Here is a 20,788-nt window from a genome sequence, read left to right on the forward strand (position 1 = left end):
AGCATATTTAATCCTTCAAAGAACCCAAGCAGCGTAAGAAGTCGATTTGTAGGGATGATGGTTGAACGAAAACTTGAAGAACTGAGCTTCCCTGGCAGAAGTCTCCTAGTTTTTCTGAGGAATGAACGTAAACGTAGTCCTGCAGAATTATCAACTGCCCACCTATATTTTGAGACAAGGGTTGGAACAGAACCGAAGCCAATCCCAAGGATCGGCGTTGGTGAATCTTCTCAGCAACAATTTCTGTACATACATCACAAGCAATCTGTCTAGATACACCATAGAAGAATGTTCACTAGCTGGCGATCATATGGGCATCGCAAGCGAAAGGAATTTCCTACGTGCACGTTCGCTTGTTCGCGTTCTACGACAATACGTAAGTACATAGGTACGATTTATTGCACGCGGCTGCAACGACGACGGCCAAGCTGATGTACTGGAATGTGGTTAGGTTGGTGCGCGGTGCAAGCCCTTCCCGTCGATGACCTATTTGTACGGATTTCCCTTACGTCTACGGTCATTTTTCGCGTTCGCCATGTGCTCGATTCCGATTGACGTCGACGTCGGGGTCCGTCGTCGTCCATCGTCCGTCGCGGTCCGTTTGTTTATGTTTGTTGTGCGCGACGGCGGCGGCGGCGTCTTGGGGGTCAATGATAAGAAGCAGGATAGGTAATGATGGTATTAGTACGTGTGAATGAAGACGGTGTAATTGTTGATATCAGTTGTTATATGAAAGTACGTACATAAGTATTGCCACGTTGTCGCATCGTTGGTCAGGTTTGTTTTGGAGACTCTCCCTCTTATGGGTATAGCAAAGGGATCTACCACGAGTAGGTAATGGAACTTATCATCGGGGTCGTCCACGACGATAACGAGTTTTCCTTCGACCATACCGTCTTTTCACCTGAATTGGAAGAGTCTCAAGAGTCGATAAGGCACACAGTTCGTCGTCGATGAAGTAATACAACCAAGCGACGTACACTTACGTATGTACATTAAACGCCACCGCCATGACATAGTAGCTTAGACAAGAGGGAGCAGCCGGAGCAACGTATATGTAACCTAATGACCTAGATATTCGGCACGGCGCAACGTATATACGTATTTCACGTCGTCGCCGCACCGAATCCGACCCTACCCTATCCGACATACTGTGGATATGGTTTTCGTCGTTTTATTATTATACTTAGACTTACCTACATTGTGTATATACCTACGTACAGAATATAGATACGGTGCGTTTTAAAGGGCTGAGCTGGGCTGGGCTGCGAGACTGGTCGAACTCGAAAATTTCACGTTGAATCGAAGCACACAGGCCGGCCGCAGAACAAAAGTAGATATGCACGCGCGCCTTTTTCCTCCCCACCCCCTTCAACCATCCACCATTCCATCGTCGTCGCCTAACGAACGCAGCTAGATGGCGAAAAACGAACCCTATAGTGCGTAGAGCGTTTCCGAACGATGCTTTTTGCCAACACGATGAAATAGGGATGGTCGATGATGATGACGACGACGACGTTGCGTTGCTCCAATTTTTGAGAGTCTATGTTCACGTCGTCGTCCTACTTCCTGGTTGAATTACGTGTTCCCCTTTTCCTCCAACATTAGGTATCCCTTTTTGGAATGAATTTTCCGGCGAATCGGGTCGCGATTATCGACTATATCTACTTATTATTATAAGTTATAATATCGGAGCTATGCGGCGACGACGACGTGGTGGAATGGCAGCCTTGACTCCCGCTTGTCACGTAAGGGATCAAGTTGAGGTGCGATGGCATTGGTTGGTTCGATCTTGAATAATTTTGTCGTTTGATTACAATTATTGGCTATTTTGAGCTTTTCGAGTAGTTTGAGAATTCACGAGCAGCGCGATGGGCGGGGGGAGGGGGTTAGATTAAATTAAAAATTTATGAAATAATCTCCTTCAGTATCTCTGCAGCCTTCTGATTTGTTCCAGTTCTCCAGCCTCGACTCCGCAAAATCTTTCAACCCCCCTCCCCCTTCCCCACAGAATCAACTCCATCCATCAGCTGACATCCAGCTCTCACATCCACACACTGCCATCGCTCGCTGCAGCTACAACAGCATCATACAATACGAGTACCTACATTCACCACACCAACATCTCATCTCCATCAATGAACGTTATATAGAAAGCTGTAACTTCTTACTTTTGCTAACTCTCTCTTTCTCTGTTTATATTTTCCTCGAGTCATAATACACTACTCGTCTGTACGTGTATCAGCGTCTGCATCGTCGTCGGCGAATAATACACGCAACGACAGCAGCGACTCTGGTGGCGGCCGCCATCGCCACGCAGCCTTCGTAATCGCGTAATCTAGGTCATTAGGTGTTTACAATGGCGTAATTTGTTAAGAACGACGACGACGACGACGATTGCTGCGACGTCGATGATGGTATTTTTCCGCACTCTCCTCCTCATTCCACCTCTACTAACAGAGTCGCACAACCTTATTTTTTCAATCAGTCTGTACGGTGTGGTGGCATCGCGATGCTTTCAGAAACCCCTTCTTCTGGTAGTTTGAGGAGCAAACCGTCCATCCATCACACGTTAATCAAACCATTTTTTTCATTTCCTCTTCCCTTGTACATTTTCCGTTGTTGTTGTTGTTATTGCCATCATTATCATCATAATCGTCATAATCTATCGACAACGCGGCTATAAAAATTCAAGGTAAATATCGAACACGAATACAACTCCATGGAGTATTTTTCTCAACACCCCCCCCCCCCCCCAACCAGAGTCTCATCGACTGTCAAACAGCGATAGATTTTTACTGCGGGGATTTCGAATGTCCATCGACACCATCCACGCGGGAAACCCCCATCAAACACCTACTATTCGATCGCCATTTTCATAATATGCAAGCAAATAAACGTAACGATACCGGAATCGATGACGTCGTCGTCGGTCGTCAAAACGACGTCATCGTCCAAAGAAAGACAAACACGACACGACACGTAGCCTCAAGTTACGTTACACGTCCTTAAGGAGCCCGCAGTTCCGACGACGACCGCCATTAAGGCCATTTGTTTGTTGTTGATTCGATATCGTCCCCGGAAGCAGGCGCTGGCTGGCTATGACCTGGCCACCATAGTAACAACAACAACAACGACGTGAAATTCGTCAAAAAAAAAAAATTCGACCTCAGAATAGCGAAGAAATTCACCATTCAAGGTAACGCTTGAAATAATATGGAGATCGATTGTCAGACTTCGTTTGGAATAGAATAAAATAAAGCAGAAGGTCCCCATCTTTTTGGCTCGTATTTTTTTTTTTTTTTTGATAAATACACAATATTTTAATCTGGATTGCGAAAAAAAAGTCGTCAGATTTTTACCAAATACAGCAGAGAACGATATTTCGAGTTGAAAATTATCCAGAAAAATTTTAGCTCAGGAGGTGCCCCTGGAGAAGAGATAAGGTTCCTCAAAGAAAAAGCATCATTTTCATAAGCGTTTGGCTATTTTTCTCGATTTTTTTGAAATTGACAATCATGGCCAAAAAAATTGGCAACATTTGATTTGCAAATTTTCAACCACTAAATCATTCGAGATTGTGCCATTTTTCCCAAAACAGGTTGAGTTGGGGTTAGAACAAAAAAAAAACACAATTTTTCGAAAATCCCTCCTCTTCAAGACATCTGTCCTCCAGGGGCACATCCGCACCTAAAAAAGTTTTGGGGCAACTTTCAACTCAAAATGAAGGTCTCTGCTGAATTGGATCAAAATTCGACGAGTTTTTTTGGGCGATCTATCCCCTAATGTTGGCAGATCATTTCGATAATGCCAATTTTTTTCATATTTTCCTTCCTCTCCCCCCCCCAAACTACTCACGATACCCTCGAATAACACCAAATACTCATCCAATCCAACTTACTCGAGTAATTTCCCAACACCCAGCTGGCTGCCTATTCACCTATATCGTACGTACGACGCACGTCGAAAAAACAAACAAAAATTCACCTAAATTACACAGAAGGCACACATTATCACTCTCTCTGCCTCACTATTCGACTCTATGCAGTATACTCGTATACACAGGCGTACCTACACAAAATGTACACATAAATCGCGTGTACATGAACATACACGACGTCGACGTCGCGTCAGTCGACTCTCCTAACGAGTATTTCGGCCTTGAGGTGTATTCTTATATATCGGTTATTTTTAATGTTGACCAAAAAAAAACCTACTATCACGAATCGTCCTCCATTTCCTCTTTCTCCCAATTCACCTAGGTAATCATAAGGTTCGCGAGCTGTTTTAAAAACAAAACGCGAATTTACGTCACTTCGTCGCCTTCATCTACCTGGTTCTACCGAGATCAACACACAAGCCTCGCAGTATTATACGCAATTGATGCAAAACACAGATTTCTCTTCGACTCGACTCGGCGACGTGAAGCGACGCAAGGAACGATAATTATGGTCGCTATATTTATACGTATAAATACGCGTTTACTTCACCTAGGTCAGTCATACGCAGTATAGTAGTAAGTGTGTATGTGGTGCTCGAGTTACCTTGGCCGATTCGTCTTGTTTACGCAACGTAATAAACTATACGAGCAGACGACTACGACGACAAACAAATGTATCTAACTATCAATTTTATTCGTCGTCGATCGATGCGATATAAACAGCAAAAACCTCGCTCGCGTGAGAAATAGACTCCAAATGGGGCAGAAAAAATGATGGGAGGTGAAGGGGGATACGAAAAATTTCCAACTTCCTGTAGCGAAAATTCGACCAACACCAACGCAGTATCTCAAGTACATACATACGTAACGTAATTCATCCAGAAATTTTGCCTACTTCGCAGATCGCAGGGGCTGGAATTTTTCAAACACCTGTAACTCCTCGAATTTGGGGCGCTCCGGTCGAGGCTGGAACACAAATTTCACCCAAATCGCATATTATTTGAGCCATCAAAGCCACCATCATTCAATCAACTCACATCCATGGACAGCTGTTCAAGACGACGAACATCGCGGAAATCTCAAACCCCTACCTCTGCTCACTCCTCCAATCAACCTCACAGTATCGATTCAAATTCAAGGCACTGCAAACCTTCATCGCGTAAACTACAACAAAATATCTCCCACTCGAAATCGTTCTCAACACTCTCACGAGTCTCGATCAACTCTCTACACAACACGTAATAATGCAACAACCAACGAACCGAGCCAATCAACCGGATACCAGCCAATAACAATTCGAACCGGAATTCACCTTTTCCATCTCATCTGCGTGTATAATCGACGACCATACAAAAGACCATATTTATACCTGATCTCGTTATCGTGACGTTATTACCTGCTGGGTATACATACGAGCGCAATCGCGCATTAAAATGCAACTTTCGCGCACAACAAACGTTATAAATGTACTCGTAGGAAACGCCAATAAACGATGACGTAAGAGTACGATTACGGCGCTAGCCAAAGCCGGCGATGAGAACGAGACGAGGGCAGGGGGGGTAGGTAATTTGCAAAATATCAAAGCAAGGTTACCACGATTATTATAAATGTATACACATACACACATAGCACATAGTATTTTCAGAAAGGTGTAACTTATTTACAAGTTTGAAAGTTTTGTTGCTCGCTCTGTATTCGTATTCGTCGTCGTCGAAGTTTTACGAGCAGATACGTAAATAATTTCCCAAGTTTGTTTTCTTTTTTTTTCACGAAGGAGGAAAAATGAGCGAGGTCGATTAGAATGCTTTTCTGTTATCAATGTGTAAAAAGTCAAATTCCAATCTTACTCGAGAATTATCAATTCTTTGAATCTGATGATTTCTGAAATTGCTCATCCAGTTTCCCACGATCAACAAAAATATAAGCTTTTGACATTTCAAATCTGGTATCAAAATTTCAAGAAGCTTTTATTCAACAAAACCCCCCAGATTTCCAAAGGGGCATCTTATTTTCAAAATTTTTAGGTGTGGAAGTTGATTCATCAATTTTTGAAAATTTCCAATTTTTTTTTTTTTTTGGGGGGGGAGGGTATTTTTTGTCTTTAACGTGAATTTGTAGACAGTACATTAGCATCACATTTTCACCCGGGGGGTTTCATACAGCATCATATTTTCCTCTTCCTCCTCCTCCTCCTCCGATGTAAGCTTGGCTAATGAAATCCATCATCACTTCTGCGGTTTCACTTCGTCGTCGAATCTCCAGCGAAAAATCTCCAAATAGGTACATATTTAGCATATTCATCATCCACATTTGGAACATGTACCACCACGACACTCCCCGACACTCCTCGCGACCACATCCATTTGGCAACTTTGTATTCGTTCTCCCCATATAAGTCCGACCTAGTATCGCGCGAATCGCGACGACGTAATCCGGCGCCCGTCACCTTGGTGCGGCGTGGCGGCGCGTCTGCGAATCTGACACAGGCGTCCCAAGCATCTAGGTCAGCAGACGAATGCACGGCGGTGGTGGCGGGCGCAGCGAGCAAGTTTATGTTTATACTAAACTGTATGTATGTACCTTCTCTCTTAGCAGCCATCTGCGGTATATACGGTACCGTTCGGTGTACCGCTCCGGCCACAGCTGCCTTGACGCCAGCCAGCATGCGTCGATACGATATCCCAAGTACATACAGGTACACGGTATGTACATTATAGTATGGCGTTGGATGCTATTACATACACCGTATCCGATATCCAGGTCGTCGTGGCTGCGTTTTTCTCTCGACTGTCTTTTTTGGTTTCTTTGCTGGCTGGACAAATTTTTCATACGCAGAAAACACATCATCTTCGGTGGTGGGATGGCGATGGCGTCGTCGTATAAGTAGGTCGCGCAGCATCATAAATATCGTCTTCTTTGATGGGTAGTACGTATTAGCACGATGAATGACCATAATGATTGATGGTTTCTCTTTCATCTCGAGATGATGATGATGGCGATGGTTCTTTGATCTTCGATCGCGAGTCTATTTACGCAAAATGATCTATAGTTAGGTACAGATCTCAGACATATTGTTGCTGCTGTACTTCCTGGTTCCCGACTTTCTGACTCTGCTCCAAGAATGCTGATGATCTCCTGTTGGTATCTTCTCCATATCCCAGACTGTACTTCCAAGCTGAATAATATGGGGTATTTCGTGATATTTGCTCATCTCCATAAACGCTCTGCCTTTCAAAGGAAAAAACCACTCATTGTTTCTCCACTACCTCCAGCACCAGTCCCGCAATCCGTTACAATACGAAGCGTGCATCCTTCTGGCAACAACAATAGCTCTGCTAAATGAACATTTTTCAATTCCAAGACTCCCGGTTGCCATTCTAGGCACTCCGAAGACTACGAAATATCCAAAGAAACCATTCTCGTACTTCGTTTTCCCCGAAAAAACACTCCCGCTGCCGGCGCAACAACAACAACAATAGGCTATACATCGAAGAAGAAGACGAAGACGCAACAGCAACAGCAGCAACATCAGCAGCAGTAGCATTTGATACACTTTCCAAGAATACCTACACACCGTACACACTACACACCTTCGGCTTTATGAAAAGACCGAAAAAAGAAAAGGACACCAAAAAAGAACCTTATTCGAACAATGAATAACGTATTCACAACACAATACCCATCGCCATTGAAACCACGCATCGGCAGTAGTCTGAGAATAGCACGAGCTGAGGGAGCGCGGATGCGAGAGGGAAGATCTTTTATAGCAACAATAGAACTGAATGTGAATCGACCTTTTTCTTCGAAAATGTTTTCCTACGTTCTGTAATCTTCGCCACGATACGCGTTATCACGCGAAAGGTGGTCGCCAAAGGGCATCGATGGTCTTCGATACCACCCTCCTGATACTTGCGTACGTTCCAAGGTTTGGTTTAGTTTCTATTCGCGAGATCCACGATCTACTCGTAGCAGCGAGATCTACCCCAAGAGTCTGTATTTGGTCACTCGAGATGAATTCCACAATCTTGGCACGATTCGTAATATCCTTCTTCGAAGAACTCGTCGTCGAAAACTACGTAATGAGTCAAAATGCCTCTCCGGTGAAAGCACGTTTCAGATACCATAGACCCTTGAAGGCAACAGCAGCGTAAACTTATCGTCGGATTCGTGGGTGGGTGAAAATGAGATAACTTGGAAAACAATCCTCGCCTCTAGCACCAACTCTCACCACACAGTGTTGCGTTCGCGAATTCCACTCGAATAAGGGTTGAAGGAGAGGGGGGTGGTAATGCATTCGGATGAGACAACCAGGAAGGTGCGGAATTGTCGTTCGCATTAATTATTCAACTTCTTGCAAAACGTCTCCTTCGCGACACGACTACGGAATTTTGGGTTCAAACCGCCATAATGACGAGCCCACCCTCTCGCCCTCCACCTCGGTCGCAGACCCGTGTTCCAAATTAATCGCCACGACGACGACCAGGGATGTTTGAACAAAACCGCAGAATACACATTGATGATACAGGACTGGAGAGAGCGCATATTTCCGCACCCCCTCTCACCCCTTCATCGAGTCGTACCGTTGCACTCGATATCACCACCTCGCGGAAATGCAGTGCAATTGCAGCTGCGTGCGCGCGCCACGAACAACGAATGCAATCAAGCCGCCAATCGTGCCCCTGCTGCTGCTCGCAGTCGCATTCACCGAGTTCAGTGTTCAATTCAAGACGCCCTTTCTTCTTCTCTCTGTTGCATCGGAGTTGGACGTACCGCCGCGACCCCCGAAGGCTCGTCAAGATACGGCAGGTGAAAAACATCGTAAAAACGAGAACGAGAGCTCCGGTACATTGTACTATGTGATGTGCGCCTTGCAAAGGTTTACGAGAGGATGAACAGGTAAGAGAGGGCAGGCGGAGGAGACGTATTCATTCCTTAATGCACCGGAGCGCGTGCCCGTTTGCCAGCTGTCGTCGTGTCTGGAAAGATGCGATCTATCTGGCTCGCTTCTACCTTCTTGCTTTTTTTCTTCCATCCGAAAAAAATAATAATAATAGTCCATCCGATGCGGCTGCTGCGATCTCAAGATTACCTTCTCTCGACTACACAATACACATACAAGAAAGGTATATATCGTAAGGTAAGCGCCATCCATCGTTGTATCGCCAGATGAATTCGTTTCCAGAAAGACATACGTAGCTAGGCTGCGTACACAATTGAATAAGGTATTGACCCTCTTTTTCTTCTCGTTTGACTCCTTAAACGCGAGCATTCCAGCAGCACCTGGCAGATGTCTACGCGTCGTTCTGCAGACGTCCGTCGTCGTTGTTGATCTTCGATCTTCGATCGTCGTCGTCGTCGTCGTTCCAACCAATGATGAACTGTTTCCAGATCTTATCGAGGATGAGATTCCCTGAATGAAAAATTGATGCTAACGAGTCTTCTAATTTGAAAAGAATCAAACGAATGAGCTTAAAAGTGAGAATTATCAATTGCCAACTTCGATTTCTGAGACTTCATGGGCTAATTCCATCACTTCTACGACTCAGTATAGAATTATGGAGAAGAAAACTTACTCATTTGTAGAATATTGTTTTAAATTCTTGAAATGGAAATTTCAGACTCACCTGAAACAAAAAAACAAACAAAAACATACGTTAGTTTGCTGCTAATCAACTTGTGATAAATTATTGCTTAGAGTATGTCTATTTAATTCACATGTTTACGTAGGAAAGGAGGCAGAGGGGGTGAAATAAGCAACGAAAAGCTAAAAAAAAAATTCACATCACGAATCAAGAATGTAGATTAATTCCAGCAAAGGGTAACCGAACCATTTTATCTCTACATTTTGACCCTTGGATCAAAATTGACTCCAAGGAGGGGGAGGAGGTCCATGGAATACCCAAAAATTCCGACGATTTTGATATCTATAAGACTTGAAAAACATCCACGAGATTTTGATGTGTTTATACGTTTTACAGCCAAACTGAAGGTACCTGCAGCATTAAAAACCTAATAAACGCTGCAAAACGTTACTCTGGAATTCGGCTGTATAAATTCTCAACTTTCAACTCGCTCTGGAAGCTTTCCCAATCAACTTTTCAAACTTTTTAGATTTTTCCCTGATAACCTGTTACCCATACCTTTCCAGCTGCCTTCAAGCTACCATAGTTGCAATTTCTATCACCCAGTAAATTAGTACCATTCGACGATATGTTAATTGGAGATGACGCCCACGCGTATAGAATTTCCTATAGTCGCGATTCATTATCGTAAAGCGCGCGAAATGACGTCACCGTTCGAATATTTCACGTTCCATAAGTATCGTCGTCGTCGACCATATTAAACGATGTACGTATAAGCCAAACATCCGCGTGAAATCCGGGTCGAGTCGGTCGCTTTGCCCAATGTTTATTTAACGGTATATTCATTCCGTTACGTCTTCGTCGTCTTCATGGTCGTCCATCTTTGTCGCGAACAATGCAGCAACGACATAATACCAGAGAGAAAAAAACCTCTCAACGTTCTCTGCAAAGTGAAGCGGCCATAGACGCATATAAATGACAACGTAGGTGTCCGCCGGGTGCGAAATTCCATCGTCTTGACGTCACACGTACTCGTGAGAAGCGCCTGCGTTTCGATACGCCACGCCACGTCGCTTCAGCAGCCACAGCGTCAGCATCAGCGCAGTCAAAAGGCCTATGCCGAAAGTACATTCTCAATTTAATCGTGTCCCCGATCCCCGGACCCACCTCGACCGGCATTTGCTCCCAAAAAACCGCCTACACACACGTTTCTACACGTTACCGGCGACAATACACGTAGCGGGGCGAACAGGGTAGAGAACCTCTCTCTTTCGCGGGTCTATTTTCTAGGCACAGATGCTGCCGAGGAAAGCAGCGGACTTGCGAGAGAAGAAAAGGCACCACTAAGTATACGTATATGGCTGGCGTGTACGAGAAATTTCGATCGTCTTGAAAACGCTAACGCCTCCGCCCGACCCGAACCCTCTGCAGCTTGCAGCTTTCAGCTTTCGGCCTTTTCTTCGTTTACGTAGGTGTTCCTCCGCAGGGGGAAAAAAATTCACTCGAGATTATACGAGCCACGACGACGTCTCGAGTATACTATCGTCTTACGTTACGATAAAATGTACTATACTATACGATTACGATACGATACGGGCATTCGAGAATTAGCCAACCGAGCTTCAGCTCACCTGTAATAACAAAGTACCAAGTTCTCGTACAAAAATACGCATAAAATACGCTAAATTTTCCAACATATTAAACGCTACGTGATTTTTTCCACTGATAATTCTCGATTTCAAGTTTCAACACGGTGATATCGCGTGGAAAAACAATACACACCGATACGAATCCGCGTTTCTTCGTCCATGTAAACAAACCTTGTCGATTCGTTGGTAATAAACAATTATTACGTAATCGTTGGCTACCGCGTGTATTCGCTATTCGGCCTCGTTTTTACAGCGTTCTTTCCATCGTCGATAGTTGAAAACATATATTTTCATTAGACAAACATCGTTTTTAAAAGGCAAAATTGTCAACAGGGATCCTCTACAGGAGAAAATGACGAATTGTATTTTTTTTTAAATCAAGAGGTTGATTTATTGGGTGAGAAATGTTCCACCCTAGAGAATATTGGTTGTTTTGCATTTTTTTTTTTTTTTTCGTTGAATGTGCGACAGGTATCAGTAATTTTACGATAAGTAGAAAATTTTTTACAAATATTGTTACACGAATGAAGATAATATGGGAAGGGGGCACAGATACTTAAACAGGTCATGGGCTCATTTAATCGAATCTGATACCAGGGCTCGTACTCAATTTTTTCCAAAAAAAAGTAACTTGCGAAACCAAAAAAGTTACAAGACGTAAGCAAAACATTCCAATGGCAAAAAAGTCACTCCACAAAAACAAAACATTGCAATATTTAGAAATGAATGAAAAAAAAAAACAAAAAAAAACGAAACGTAAACATAAATCTAATGAAACTCCATTGAAACTTTGACAATTACTAAAAAGTAGGACTTTTTGGCAATTATTGGCAAAAAAATGATACTTTTTCCATAAGTCAAAAAAATTAAACTATTTGGCAACTTTTTAGCAATATAGCAAAATTATTGCCAATTTTTGACATAAAAATGAGACGTTCTGGAAATTTCTAGTGAAAAATTTTTTTTTGACAATTTTAACGAAAGGCAGAACTTTTTTGGAACTTTTTTGCAAAAATCTAGACTTCTGAGGAATTTGTTGAAATTTTTGTCAAAAAAAGCGACATTTTTTTTTCAGAAATTTGTGACAAAACAGTAAAACTTTCAAGCAATTTTCAGAAAAAAAAGTGAGCTTTTAAAACAATTTTTGGCATTTTTAGATAAAAAAAGGTAGATTTTTTAGCGATTTGGTAAAAGCGAGATTTGTGAATTTCAGGCAAAAACAAGATTATTAAAAGTTACAAAATAGTGGCACCTTTTTGCAATTTAGGTCGTAAAATGGCTTTTTGGCAATTTCTGACGACAAAACGAGACTTTTGGAGAATTTTTGAAAAAAAGTGACAAATTTAAAGTGTTCTGCAAACAAGTGACATTTTTAGAAATTTTTGGCTTTTAGACGAAAGCTCAAATTTTCTTTTGCTATTTTTGGCAGAAGTGAGAATTTGACAATTGTAGCTAAAAGCAGGGCTTTGTAACCAAAACGCTGAAAAGACAGTGTGACATATTCAAAAAGAATAAAAAGTCAATATTACCAACTTATTTTTTCTTCTTTAAAAAGTTGGACCATGATTTGGAAAAATTAAATGTTTAAAAATTCAAAAAAATATCACTTTGATAAAATTTTTTTAAAAAAGTTACCGACTATGAGTCCTGAGATACATGAGAGGAAACAAATGTACCCAAAATTTCTTTATTTCATTCAATCAATTTATATTTTGAAAAACGTGGCCAATTTTTGAAGGGAAAACAGTTCAGTGGCAATTCTTCAAAATTCAGTAGATGGAAAATTCAACTCTTTTCTCACAAGAATGGATTAAGGATATTTTTTGCAGGTTAATCAAGCTTGGAAAATATTTTCAAAAAAAAAAAAATCAAACTAAGTATTGCATTATCATCAAAAAATCGGAAGAGTTGAATTTTCCATCATTGAAATGATGAAAAATTCTCAAAAATCTCAAAACAAAATGTTTGTCATCGAATTTAACTGACTGAAATATTAAAATAAAATGACACTCATCTCTCATTTACGAATCGTTTCTTCTATGTGCACATTAAGCTTGTTGTTTTTTTTTTTTTTTTTCATAGAAGAAATGGAAGGGAAGGGGGAGGTTCTTTTCAACGGACTGCAATGGTGCCAATTTATGAAAAAACTGAAAAAATTCGATGAATTTTTGGCCACTCATCTTAATTTTTTAAAATCGGTAATACTTATTAAAATTATATCTATGACCAATAAGTTAGCACCACTGCATCCCAAAATGATTCCAAAGTTTCAGAAACGATATCTTTCTATGTTTTGGCATATAATTAATGCGAAATATTTGAGAAGAAAATATTTCCAAAACACGAGTTTACCCAAAAATAAGCAATCTACAAATTTTCAACTGCTCAGTAGACCCATAAAAAAAAATGGTCTCGGATTTTGATGGCAATGGTCCAATTCGACGCAGATGAAGGTCTCCTCTCCACTGGATTTGGTCAATATCCTCTGCCATTTCGTTTTCAGGATCTACCTTTCAATATATTCAACGAGCTTCATACTTGAGGAATGAAGTACTCGGTTCAGAAGATCCTAAGACTAAGCTGACAGTTCTCAACTAAAACACCTCCAGTCTGATTTCAAAAAATATCTCATCATACGACGTATCTAGGAAAATCTTCTCATCCACTATCAAAGCTCACTCGCATTTGGCGTCTTTTTTTAGTTACAGCATTTCCGTGTCTTCGAATCACGTTACAAGCAGTAATTTCAGGGGTAATAGTTGTTCCGGTACATGATTGAAATACTTCCAAAACGATGACAGGAGGACAGGACAGGTCGGATCGGGTCGTCGTCTCCGAATACAAAAAAGCCAGCTTTACGGTATGCATCTCATTGTGAACAATACTGCATCTGTTCCGTATACATCGCATCGCATCGAGTCGCGTCAAAACCTTCCCTTTCTTCACCCCTTCATCCATCGCGAGCTGATGTAAACAAACGTGCGAGCAGGCAAGCACCATGCATCGAATGCATGTGCACAGTGCATACGTTTATAAATATTATTTCAATAATTCCACTACATTATAATATGCATACGTAGCTTCGGTGCTTTGCCAGTAGTAGTGGCAGTAGTACGAGTTGTTGATATTATTATTATTATTATTATGTTGTTGTTGTTGTTTCTGATGATCGTTGGTTAAGTACGACTACTTTTTCCTACGAAGACGACGACGACGATCATAATACCATCGTAATCGGTAGGTACCGCCGTTGGCGTCGTTTCGCACGTAATTCTAGGTCATTTACATCTCTCACACACACTTGCTGCTCCGGCTCTTAGCCTCGTATAGTCGTATCATGTGCCTAGTAAACATCGAATTATTTTTAGTAGAGCAACTCCCAATCCGAGCTCGTACTCGACTCTGGTCTCGAACAGGAAAAAGAATGCGATCGTGCAGCTACTTTCAATCGTACGGTCGACCAAGCTGGTAACACTGCTCCGATGTAAACAACATTCCGGGAATATTTCGCTACGAATGTTTTTATCACAGCAACAACAACAACACGACAACGTAGTAGGTACGAAACAGGAAAAAAATCCACCGTGAATGTGTGATCGTTGTTGTGTGGTCGTGGTCCGTTTCGTGCCATAGTTGTGTTCTCTCGTCGACTTCTTCAATAGGTTACCGTTAGAGATACATCTTCTTGCTCGGCATTGCTGTTAAGAAACGCACGTTTTTGTCATCGTAAAACGTACGTAGTAGAATATCGCATTGTGAAGGGATGCTGGGGAAGCTGCACAGGTTGCACGACAGCAGGGTAGAAGAGTATCGTTGGACTGGCGAATTTCGCTGGTTTTTGCCTCGTTTTGTGTCTGTGTGATGGCTTTTGCTTCGCGAATCTAGCCTTACGAGTATTCTGAAGTCACACCGGTATCCCTGTATGAGCTCAGGTCTTTCGACGACGAGAACTTCAATCCATCAGCTGTACACGAGCTATCTAGCTTCGCTTTCCGCCCATCGACGAATAAAAATGACGAACAATCCGACGAATCACTCCGCTATCCGCATACGTATCATTCAATCGTAGTCTGATATTGTTTACGAATCACTCTACACAGTCTACACGCTAATCAGCGTCCTTCGCTACATGAAACATCCATCCATCGCAACGACAATCAAATCATGAGCAAATACACACTATACAATCATATGTACGATGGGAAAGTTAATAACGGCAGCTTAATATACGAGTACTCTACAATAATTGTACGTACTCGTACTCGTACATCGCATTCGCATACCACACCAATGACGCAACCGTCGCGATACATTTGTCGTCGAGTCACACGCCTTCCACCACAGGCAGGCACAGACTCAGACGACGCCGTCGAGAAGTGCACTTGAGGAAAAAAATTCGCACAGATAAAGAACGACGAATGACGCTAATCAGACATACGAACGGATACATATAGCGATAGAGCTGTATACGGACGCCATGCCATACAATGTATTCCGAAGGGGCGAGGCAGCGACGAACAATTTCGCACCAGATTCTACATCCCAGAGGCAGCAACTTCCTGTACAAAATGTGTACCAGACTGGTGAAATTTTCTCTCATCGTCGGTGAACTATGTATATAAATAGCAGCGAATTACACTTCTATTAAACGGTCTCGTAACCTCGACCTGATCCGTTCATGTCGATGTCGTCGCGTATATATATAAACAGGGTGCGGTTTTTCCTGCTAAATTTTCGACTCTCTGTCATCTTAGTCGATTAACGTCGCCGTCATTCGTCCATTACGTCACCGTCATTCATCGTTGAACGTCAACTTGACGCTAAACTATTCGTACAGGAGCTATTTTCATTCGCAGGTGTCGATTGTCGACGATATTGTTCCACGTACGAATGTGTAAGTAATAATACTAAGTACACAGTATGGCGCCATCGTCGACGATTAGGTACGGCAGCAGCTTCGTAAATCGTAAATTTCTTCGAATCACACATCAGCAGAAAGACCACCGAAGACAGCAGAGTAGCACAATCGAAGGTAACCACTAACCATACGCAGAATCGACTATTTACACAGCATACCGATTACGTAGAAGCGCCGAATGAATGCATCGTTTGGTGCGAATTCTTCGACACAGATAACCGAACCCGAAACGACGACGAAGCGGGGCAAAGAAACACTTGACGAGTCGATGGATCTGTAACTTGGCCAAATTTGCATCTACAGTAGTAGTAGTGTTAAATGTTTCTCAATGAATCATCCATTATGTATACAAATAACTCGATAAGTAACGTAATAATCGAGGCGATGACGACTACGACGACGACGACGAGGACGAGGAGTAAATAGAAAGTCCGCCTTTTCTAAGAATAACACCATTATCTAATGACCGTTGAAGCGAATAGAAAAATATTTAATCGGGTCAACGATTCGTATTACCTTTGTATGCGTGCGTATGTGTAATAAATCGTAGTACAATGTATCAAGTAGACATCGTCTTCGGTCGTCTATTACTATAGTCTACACCAAAAAGTTATCGTCGTCGTCGTCGTAGTCGACGATGTCACCGCAAATTATATTCGAATTCAACGTACCTCTTGAGAATATTTTTTCAACGACCTGATCCCAGTCATTGTCACCGGATCGCAAATATGTAAATCCACACACTGAGGAGCTGAAACTCGATCGAGTGTGCGAAAAAAGCAATTAACTAATTAAACACGCTCGTGAGCGGTTCAAATTAACCAATAACCTATTGCAATTTGTACAGGAAAATTCCAAACTCGACGAAATAACGCTGATGTGATACTCGAGACGAAGGAAAATTATGATTCGAATAAAATACTATACATATTACGATCACTCCTCATTTTACATTAATTTACACCGAATATCATCTAAAAATACTCGAATAAAATAATCTAACATAAAACTAACGAAGAGTCGAAGAAAAAACACACCGAAAGTTGCACATGGCGATAGAACCAACCTCCATAGTGGTCCAGGCAGGCAAGGCAACCAACGTGAAAAATTGGCGCGTAAATTCCATACTCTTTCAACGAAAGGGTACGTTCAATACCACGAGTTTTTTTCACACGTTTCTACTTCTCAAAACTACACGTTCAAACGTACACGATATTTAAAAATAAATTTTTTTCTCGTAAAATTAAACCATTTTCCGATATAGAATCGCGTCTGTGTAAGTGCACTGCTACATAAGCGGCAACTCGGCAACTTAGCAACTTCGTTTCGCGTCAGTGGAACGAAAATGATAAGAAGTTGCTCGGTTATTGGCTGGAACTAGCAACCAAATCAAAATTTTTTGATTTGGTTGCCAAGTTGCCAGTTGCTGGTTGCTAGTTGCTGCTTATGTAGCAGTCGACTTAGTGTGTAAACCAAGTCGCGAATTTTTCTAGGTAAATGACCTATAGCTATTCGCCACACAGTGTAACCCCCTCGTGCAACGTGAGAAAAAAAAATTCGCGAACTCGAAATACCTATTTAGAAACTTTGAACAACAAAACTCACCTTTTTATTAGATTTTTTATCCTGACGCCCAAGTTTGAATATTTTCGTAACCGTATGTAGGAAGATTCCGCCACTACACCAATTCGTTATTTTGGAATTACTTTCCATCATAACACGAAAAAAATCTAAAGTTTTTCATCTAGACGCCATAGAATATTGGTCGCTAGTTGTTTGAATCATTAACAAATTATTTTATTATTATTATTATCAATTAATAAAGCGAAACAAAACACACTATTCGATGACACTACAGCCATAAAAAAATTATAGGTATATTTTCAAAATGAAAAAAAATTCGCGAATCGAATTCAAAAAATAATTATCTATCGTACGCTCAACTCTTTTTTATTACGTATAAATTTCACACTCAAATTCGCGCCGCACAATATTATTCATACACGAAAAAATTTAACACCACACAATCGTTGTCGAGTACTTGAACTTGCACGTACGACAAACACAGTAGAACCAATCTAAAAGACTAACTTACGAACGTGAACCGAGTATAGTAGTAGTACGAGAGTACGGTGGAAACTTTGGCTAGACACGGCCGTGTACCAGCGCGTCGTATAGGCATAAACGGAATGTACCACACCGTGGTGGGGGAAATTAAAGCGCGGGAAACGGTGAACCTTGACGGAGAGCGGGATGCGAGGTTGAAAAGTCGTTCATTCCCCTCGGTTCGACTTCGAACTCGACTAACACCGAACCGCACACGAGTCTAGAGCGTTTCGCGCGCTTGTGTATGCGTGTTCTTGTCCCCCGGCGAGGCGCAGTGTTGCCAGCGGCGTAAGCGCCAAACTCAAAATTTTCACGCGTGCTTTGCTCGCCTTTTTTTGCATTTTACCCCAAATTTTTTTTCTTTTTCAGTACGTGGTGTTATTTTTACGCGTAAATACATTGTTTGTATGTCGCGTATATGTATGTGAACCATACATACGTGATATGTGTGTGAAATTTAATGTTTGTTATGTGATTACGAGTTATGACGTCTCAAAAAAAAAATTTTTTCAAACCCAATCGCCACTGCCATTGACGTCAAAGATGCTATCAGCCCTTGTTGGCGGCGGTTTCCGCCAAACATGTGTTTCATACGTGAAATCACAATCACAAAATAAATGTCACACGCTTGTAAATTATCGCTTCGAAACGAACTGGGTAGAGGGGGAGGGGGAGGGGGAGGGAATTACTCCTCTGTGGATAATATAGATAAATAGTACACACATACATTGTGTTCATGATGACACACAGCGTTCGTACTAGAGGTGAAAACGGTTACGCTACCCGCTTACCGGTATCTGGTTAAAATACCGGCTAAACCCGCTAGTGGTTGTATCGGGTTGATTCGGATATAGGATAGTAGCGTATAGCGAGTACAACCCGAATGTTTTCGCACTTGGTCTGCGCACGCACCTCAAAATTTGATAATGCGTAAGTGGGAGGAGTTACGCTTCGACACCTGTCGTTCGTATGTGTGATTGACGTTTGACATGATTGATGACAATGATGATGTCATGCCGGTACACCAGCTACGCATTCAATGCGCTACTAGTTATATCCTGAACCGGTGCGACATTTTTTCAATTCGCTACCCGCTACTACCGAGTAGCGAGAATTTACGATACGGATACGATAGTTACCCGTTGTCAGCGAGTACCGTTTTCAGCTCTAGTTCGTACTATTATTTTAGTAACGACATCGATGATTCTTCCCAACAAATTTTGTTCAAAATTTGCTTCACGAAACAATACCCCGAACTATGACTCACATAGCCATATTTTTGGGATCTCGTTCATGATGAATCATCAATGACAGCAGAAGGAAAAAATCGCGCATTTTCCGAGTACCGGGTGTCCAAGAATAAGGGGTTTCATTTATACAAAACGGGGAAAAAATTTCCCCAAGTAAAAATTGAAAAATGGAATAACAATCGAAAAAATGTGCTTTTGAATTTTTTTTTGTTTCGATTTTCGATGCAAAATGAAAGATTTCCTCGTGTTTCATTGAGACAATCATTCAAACGCCCATTTTTTACATGATTATTCAATTTTCTAATTTTCAAGCAGAGAATTTTCTCTCCTTTTTGATAACATTAAAATCCCTTATTCCGGGACACCCCGTATTTCACGAGATGGAGGGGAGGGGATGGTGGTAATGGAATGCATCTAGGTGACAACCAACGAACAGTGATGGAAAACTGAAACAGAAACTAAAACTGAAACTGAAGACTGAAAACAGTGAAAACTTAAACTGAAATGTAAATGTTTTGCCCTTTACTGCAATTAACATGCCCACATTGCTTCATGATTTCTGAGTTTGAATTTGAAATTTGAAGTTTTTGAACTTAAAGCCAAGTAGCAAATTTGAAATTAGTGTCTAAAAATTCATGAAAGAAAAGAAAAATTCATTTTTTTCCATTTCTTTTTGAACCTCAAGAAATGATGAAAACTGAAACTGAATTAATGGAAAACTGAAAACTGAAACTGAAAACTGAAAACTTGAACTACAATGTAAAAGTTTTGCCATCACTGGTACAAGTAGAATGAAGTGAAATAAAAATTATATAAACAAATTTCATTTAAATTGTTTGAAATGTAGCATTTCTGCATTTCATAAACAAAAAGGTAGAAATCAAAGAATTTTATAAGAATGTTGCAGAATGAAAGTCGATGGAACCCCATTCAAATTGCATGAAATATCATAAAAATTATTGTTGAATTGCAAAACCGTTCAAAATCTAAAACAGAAAAAAGGGATGGAAAAATTGAGTATCAAAAAATTTTGAAAATTGAAAATCCCAATCAAAGACGTGAAAAAGGACGTTTTCATCAACCGAAAAAATATCAGAAATTCAAAAAATATTAACAGAAACTCTTGTTCAAAATATTTTTTGAAAATGACCAAATAACAGCTCATAAATGCATGAAGACGGACTAAAACAAACATACTGTAAAATCTTTTTAAAACACAAAAAAACGTCATTTTGATTGTAAAGAATTTATTCAAAAATTGAGGTTAGATACCAAAAATTTCCAAATCATAAACTATTTTCGATTTTTCCAAACGGTGTATTAAAATACTGAAAATATTCAAG

At 41.1% G+C, this 20,788-nt stretch overlaps 1 protein-coding gene across 4 annotated transcripts in view; it reads right to left on the reverse strand.

The window, feature by feature from the left end:
• Positions 1–18,251, reverse strand: part of Pdk1 (Phosphoinositide-dependent kinase 1) — a 64,592-nt gene extending 46,341 nt beyond the window's left edge. Inside the window, exon 1 of one of the 4 annotated variants that reach the window (XM_065368720.1) lies at positions 17,695–18,251. In XM_065368720.1, the coding sequence (XP_065224792.1) occupies positions 17,695–17,805 (111 nt within the window). In that variant the 5' untranslated portion in view covers positions 17,806–18,251. Of the gene's footprint in view, positions 1–16,760; positions 16,815–17,126; positions 17,266–17,694 lie in introns of those variants that run through there. The other 3 variants (XM_065368716.1, XM_065368721.1, XM_065368717.1) reach the window with 3 other exon arrangements.
• Between the last annotated feature and the right edge of the window lie 2,537 nt (positions 18,252–20,788).

Source organism: Planococcus citri, chromosome 5 (genome assembly GCF_950023065.1).
Source record: "Planococcus citri chromosome 5, ihPlaCitr1.1, whole genome shotgun sequence".
NCBI classification, from domain to species: domain Eukaryota; kingdom Metazoa; phylum Arthropoda; class Insecta; order Hemiptera; family Pseudococcidae; genus Planococcus; species Planococcus citri.